Source organism: Vespula pensylvanica, chromosome 2 (genome assembly GCF_014466175.1).
Source record: "Vespula pensylvanica isolate Volc-1 chromosome 2, ASM1446617v1, whole genome shotgun sequence".
Classification (NCBI taxonomy): Eukaryota; Metazoa; Arthropoda; class Insecta; order Hymenoptera; family Vespidae; genus Vespula; species Vespula pensylvanica.
Window position 1 is genome coordinate 17,736,096 of NC_057686.1, and position 7,500 is coordinate 17,743,595.

The 7,500-nt window shown below is 30.6% G+C and overlaps 1 protein-coding gene across 1 annotated transcript in view; it reads right to left on the reverse strand.

Annotated features, from left to right (window-relative positions):
- The window catches only part of LOC122637971 (diacylglycerol kinase 1), an 83,280-nt gene that overhangs the window by 39,471 nt on the left and 36,309 nt on the right, over window positions 1–7,500 (reverse strand). Inside the window, exons 2-3 of the mRNA XM_043830538.1 lie at window positions 5,152–5,286; window positions 2,059–2,147 (exon numbers count right to left, since the gene is read on the reverse strand). Coding sequence (XP_043686473.1) covers window positions 2,059–2,147; window positions 5,152–5,215 — 153 coding nt within the window. The 5' untranslated portion in view covers window positions 5,216–5,286. The remainder of the gene's footprint in view (window positions 1–2,058; window positions 2,148–5,151; window positions 5,287–7,500) is intronic.

Here is a 7,500-nt window from a genome sequence, read left to right on the forward strand (position 1 = left end):
GCGTGCCAAGTGAAACGTATGTTTTCTACGTATTGGATATTGTACTATATTAGTACTATATATAAATCATTTTACGATACTACGAATAAAGTGGAATTATTGCGAGTAAAAAAAATTCAAATATTCTCTAACACACACATACACACACGCGCACTTCGATATTTAAAAAGAAAAATGTTCTCGCTCGATCGAAATCTTAACGTAAAAATCACTCAAAAAAAAAAAAAAAATAAAAATAAAATAAAATAAAATAAAATAAAACAAAATAAAATAAAAAACGACAGAAGAAAAAAAAATATTAATCATATGCCGACAAGGTGGATCGTTAAAAACGATCTCGTATCAAACGAAAAATTTATCAAAAGTATAATATAACGAACGAACGGAAAAGAACGAATTATGTGACGATAAAGAAGAATTAATTAGAACCCGGTCGCGCCTATGTGTGTCGCGACCGGCGATATATGATAATTCGAGAAAAAGCGTGCGTTCGTTATTAAAAAAAAAAAAAAAAAAAAAAAAAAAAAAGAAACGTAAAAAAGAAAAGAAAGAAAAAGGGGGAAAAAAAAATCATATTTACTTTCCAGAATATAACAAGTATTTGAAAGGGAAAGATAAAGAAAAGGACAGACAGATCGACAGATAGGGAAAGAGAAAAAAAGACAGAGAAAGAGAGAGAAAGCAAGATATGAAACTAGTTTCATCCACGAAGAAATGATATTTACATTTCTACTTTCAAACTGTTCTCGGCTTTCATTTTTCCTTGAAAATTCTTTTCTGACGTTTTACAATCCTTATTCATAACGTTCATACATAATTATATACATACATACATACATACATAGATACATAGATAAGTACATACATATTTTACATATGTATGTATATTATTTACAATAGCTTTTATATAGAATCGATCGTGCTTCATTGCGACGTCGTTTCCACTCTAATGAACTTTTCCAATCGTTTGCTCGTTTCACCTCTCCCACTATCAATCCTCCCCCTACCACCCCCCACCCCTCACTCATCTCCCCCTATATCCTTCTCTAGCACACTCTTCTAACTCAAGCCGCAATTTAAACGAACGGAAATGGACAAGCTGTAATTTAATTGCTTTCTAATTGCTCCCTGCCGACGTAGCAAAGCGCGAATTGATAAACGTCGGTCGGTAATCTTTAATTCCATATGGTATCATTGATAATATACATACACCATATGGTTATAAACCGTACATATATGTATATCGTATAATACATCGCGTTGTTATTCAATTATTCGATCAGAACACGAAAAATATTTTTTTGTTTGCGAGCAAAAAAATATTCGACGATAAAAATATATCATTTTCGTTCGACTTTTTTTTTCCCCCTTTTCTTTTTCTTTTTATTTTTATGTTATTCTTCTTGTATTTTTTATTTATTTATTTATTTATTTATTTATTTATTTTATTTTTTCTAATGTTTTTTCTTGGTTCGAGAAGATAAGCTCTCTCGTGCCAAGATATGCTTAGAACGAAGATATATAAATTTGAATATAATGCATCGTCTTTCGAGCGAAGACAGTAACGAGTAAGGTTCAATTTTCACGCTGACTTTATGATCGTTAATACAACGATAAACCACGTCCTTATCGGAGAAAACGAGAAAAGAAAAATAAAAAAAAAATCATTATCTGCTTTATGCGATTGTATTAAGAATTAACTTATATGTGTTTTAATAATTAAGGACATACATATATATATATATATATATATATATATATATATATATGTATGTATGTATGTATTACTGAGTCATACCCTTTTTTGATTTATCTAATCAGTAAATTTTTTAAGTTAATATATTTTATAAAAAAAAAAAAAAAAATCAATTTACGTTTCAACAATTTATCAATGTAAGCTTATATATATATATATTTTTTTTTAACGGATCGTATCCTCTTACTCTGATATAAAATTAATAAAATTGTTTAAAATGACTTCTTTTCTTTTTCTCCTTTTTGGATTAAAAAAAAAAAAAATATTGGTTATCAATACTTTTATTTTATCAACGAACATACCCCATCGGGATGATACTTTGGTACACCGCTTGCCGTCGTGTTGCTGCCACAAAATTCTGTAAGAACATCTTGTAGCTTTCTTGTTGAATCTGAAATAGAAAAATAAAAAAGAAAAATGAAATATGTACAGTCAACATATACATATACATACACACGCAAACGTTTTAGTGTATTACATCGGTTGATTAAAACATGAAGAATTGCTTCTTATTTCTCTCTCTCTCTCTCTCTCTCTCTCTCTCTCTCTCTCTCTCTTTTTCTTTATTAATTAATTTACACGAATAAAATACGAAATGAAAAAGGAGAAAATATTAAATCGATGAAACGTATATCTGGGATCAGAAGAGTTTGATCGAAAAACATCGAGCACGATAAATTGGCTAATAATAGGAGACCATTGGCCTACACTGCCGATCGACGTCATAATGCACTTAACACTGTAGATATTTTGAAGCATAGCACTATTTTCGGATCGATTGACGGCCACGACGATGGATCGTCTCTCATCGGAAGAGACAACCTTAACGATTAATGTTGTCTGCTTAAAGCCGGAAATTCGGCGTTATGTTTCATAATGTACCAGAAGCGGAATCTTTATTAGGAGATACGAGAAAAGTCATCTATCATAGCATGAGATCAAATCAAAGGAAGATGAAATACAATGGGGATGATGGAGAGATTGTGAGGGAAAAAAGAAAAAAGAAAAAAAAAAGATAGGAAGAAAAATGATTGCATGTTCTGACATTTTTTTCTACTTTTTTTTTTTTTCATGATTATTTTTCATGAAGTACTGTCATAAATGTACGTATATGTATCTACGTTATATATAAATATATATAATATAGTATATAATAGTACAACATGATCGAGATGAATAAGAGTATGCAATCCGATAAAATAAATAAAACAGGGATAGTTTTTTTCACGTCAATGGTTTCGTTCTATGACGAGAAAGAGAGAAAAAAAAAATAAAAAAAGATAAATAGAAAAGAAAAAAAGAAAAAAAAAAGAAAAGGAAACAAACAAATCTTTATCATCTATGTTTACCATCTGAAAATCTATAAAAGAATATTGAATGAATCTATAATTAAAAACGACATAGAGAGAGAGAGAGAGAGAGAGAGAGAGAGAGAGAGAGAGAGAGAGAGAGAGAGAGAGAGAGAGAGAGAGAGAAGAAAAAAGAGAAATAAATAAACGTGAATTTTTTCGCGCCGTTTCAAATCATCTCTCACCGCAGAAGAATAAACACGATCGAAACGCTATGGTCGAAGTTTACCGATACTCGTTGAATACCGTGAATTCTAAATCGTGACTTGTAATTTCCAATTCATGGCTTTTGTCGTTGTCGAACGAAATTGCCTCGAGAATTTTTGAAGCGAATGTATTATGGTGTATACCACGGTACGTTATTTTCTAATATTAATCAGAAACCAGCAAGAAAAGATATCATGTAAGATTCAGAAGTCTTAAAAAGTCAATAGATTTAAACGAAAGATAAAAACAAAAAGAAAGTTCTTTTTATGGCATAAAAATACGAGTCTTAATCAAATCGATTTGCATTCGCTAATTACAAGATTAAATTTTTTTTTTTTTTATTATTTTTTTTAATTTTGTTAACACAATATATATATATATATATAATAATTGAATAGCGAAGTAATACAAAGTAACGTAAATATTATATAAAGAGAAAGAGAGAGAATATAATAATACGATGAAAAATAAATACTACGTAATAATTGTATAGTGAAATAATATAAAATAAAATATATATTATATATAATAACTGCATAATAAAATACTAGATATACTAAATTTATAGTATAATAATGAAAAGTAAATTGAATACTATATAATAACTGCATAGTAAAAAAAAAAAAAACTAGATATATTAAATTTATAGTGTAGTAATATCAAATAAACAAAATACTATATAGTAACTGCGTAATAAAATAATATATATATATATATATATATATATATATATATATATGCGTAATAAAATAACATATATATCTCACACGCACATATTTGTGTTGTACGTTTGTGTATATCTCTGTGTACAAGAGATATATCTGAAAACAAAGCTTTGTCGTCAGCCGACACAGCAAACGAATTCCCGGCTTTCACAGACAATATCGTTGGAATTACCATAATCCGATAACCAACGAGGTGACACGTTGTGACTTTTAATTGAGACCTCGACACGCTTTTGTATCGGTAATATCGTTCGGCTTTGTAGTGTAAGCTAGCCGCCATTATTGCGGCAGTACAACGTAGTCGGCGTCATTTGGAACATTTTCTACGTTATAATAGAGAGCACTATTTCGAACGATATGCGTACACGCATTTCGATTCGTTTCGTTTCGTTTCGTTTCGTTTAGTTTCGTTTTCTCTTGATAACAACGAGAATCATCTATATATCTCGTGTTCCGAATGGTTATCGAAAATTTGCATGTCGCGTTTCAATGGCGTCCATAAGGTGCGTGCATATCTATGCGTGCGGAAACCATCACCAAACGGATGGGACAATTTCGACAACGTTTCCGTATTTTGTTACGTATTAGTAAACTATTGCACTGAAATTGTGACAAAATTCATTGGATGTTTCCTCCCCTCTATTCCTACCCTTCATCCCTCATCGCCCGTCGTTTTTCTTTTTTTTTTTGTTAATCTTGTATCGATAAAATTTTATAACGACGTTTATAGAATCTCAATATTATTTTTTATGAAAATTAAATCTTTTTTTTTTTTTAATTAAATTCATTCTCTTTCTCTTCCTCCTTTTTTTTTTCTTTTTGACACTTTATCATCGTTAAAGTTTTTCTCGAGAATATTCTTTTTAATTTTGTCTTTTATTTATTTATTTATTTATTTATTTATTTATTTATTTATTTTCTTTCTTTTTAAAACTATGAGACAGAGGACACGAGCGATCTAAAAACATCGAGACACATGGCACGTTTGTTCAACGATCGAATTAGTTTTGTGTTTCTGACTTTTGTTCTTTTTTTCTCTCTCTCTCTCTTCTATTCCCTCTCCCCTTTCTTTTTATTTATTTCCTTTCCTTTGATTCATAGAATTTGTACTCACAAGCTGCCAAATCCTGGAGCTGTTGAAATTCCGCGGGCGAGAGTTTATCCCAGTGAAAGGCCATCCTTAGTAATCTTGTCCTCGATGTACCTTGGGACGAACGCCCGGACGGTGATCGCCTTTGAGATTCATCACCTAAGCGATAAAGAGATTTCATTTCTAAAGAGAATTTATTTGAACGCGAAAAGAAATGAAAGAAAGAAAGAGAAGAGAAGAGAAGAGAAGAGAAGAGAAGAGAAGAGAAGAGAAGAAAAGAAAAGAAAAAAAGAAAAATAAAAAGAAAAATAAAAAGAAAAATAAAACAATGAAAAGATCGCGATGATATAATAGAAGTAGATCGATTTTATCTCTACGTAAGAAAGAAAGGACCTTTTGAAATAAGGTAAAGGAAAGTAATAGTAGTAGCTTAGTAGAAATAGTAGTATAGTAGTATAGTAGTAGTAGTAATAGTAGTAGTAGTAGTAGTGTAGTAATAGTTGGAACCAAACGAACAGTTGAGTTAACGTGGCCGGCGAACTAAGTAGAAAAGAGACTTCTTATCGCAAAGAAGCAAAAAAAAAAAGGGGGCACAGCATCGTTTCTGATAGTATCCCGGTCACGTTTAAAAGTTTTTACAGGTATTTCTTCGTCCCAAGCTTTTAAACTATCGATTCTATTCTAACGAATCGAATGAAACGAACTAAAAAATATTATGAATCGTACGATTACTTCTATATACTCGCTTTAATATTACCATTGAAATCAAGAAACTCGATGCGAAATTACTTAAATAAAAGGATTTTAAACGATCATTTTTAAATAAATGCGTTTCGTGTTTTTATATATATATATATATATTTAAAAAAAAAAAAAAAAGATCGTGCATTGATAAAAACGATTAAATTTAAAAGCTTCAATTCTTAAATTGCTAAAAAATGATAAATGTTTCGATTTGAAGCAGTACTACTATTCTCTTCGTTACAATCAACGGGGCTCTATAAATTAATACAAAATAAAAAAAGATAATAATAATAATAATAATAATAATATGATATATAATGATATTCGTAGTTACGGATCACGAACGGCCCGATTTTTGTTGTAGCTTCTTTCTTTTTTCTTTTTTTCTTTCTTTCTTTTCTTTTTCTTTTTTTTTTTTTTTTTTGACTAACGTAGTTGTACTCGTAATTTCTTTTTCGCTGTATATTATTTTTCTCTTGTTTTTCCAGTTGATATCATCATATAGCATTGATATCTATTCTAGAAGGAGCGCGAATCGAAATTGTAGAAGGACATCGATAGGATCGAGTTGGACCGTGTACATCGGTTTTATTTCACGCACGGACGACCGAAATTGAACGGCTTCGGAAAAAGGAATGAGAAAACCATAAACGAAGCTTGATTTTCTCTCTTTCTCTCTCTCTCTCTCTCTCTCTCTCTCTCTCTCTCTCTCTCTCTCTCTCTCTCTCTCTCTCTCTCTCTCTTCTTTATGAAAACGAATTCACGTAGCAAGAATTGCAAAAGCAAAGTAAGCACGTTAACAAAGAATCGTTTTTAAAAGTTTCTAAAAATCACGCAATCATCATCTACGAGAATGAGGAAAGAAAAAAAAAAAAAAAAGAAAAATTGGAATTCTCAAGATCGTGCGCGCAACTTTCTCGTTAGTAATAACAACAATACAATAAACACGCTATGTGCTTAAGAAAAAAAGAAAGAAGAAAAAAATACAAAGGAAAGAAAAAGAGAAAGAGAGAGAGAGAGAGAGAGAGAGAGAGAGAGAGAGAGAGAGAGAGAGAGAGAATAGGAGAGAAAAGAAAAGATACGTGCTCTTACCAATTTCTTTTCTACCTTAGGATTCTACATTCATCCCCGACCTCGTTTCTCATTTCTACCATCAAGAGCTTAAGCTTGCACGTTATTTGGTTGGTAATAAATTTTTATGAATTTCTTTTCTCCCTTTTTTTTCCTCTTTTTCTTTTCTTCTTCTTCTTCTTTTTCTTTTTTTTTTTTTTTTTTTTTTTTCTTATCGACGAAAGGACCACATACCATTACTACTTATAGAGTGACGTGCACGATAATAGGATTGATACGACGGATTTAATAAAGAGGATGGAAAATTGGAGAATATGTAAAATAAATATTAAACTTCGATGGGAACGTTGCAATTTGGTCAAAGCAAGATCGCATTAAGTTTACGTTTTGAGTACCAAACAAGTTTGAAGCCATTCCTGTTATCTATGAGAGTAATAATACCTACTAGTCGGCATTCGCTATAGCGTTCATAGGATCGGAGTACTAGATAGAGTCTATTAATGAGAATATATTAACTGGTATAGTTACTTTGTGTATGTATATTTTGTTCACTATATA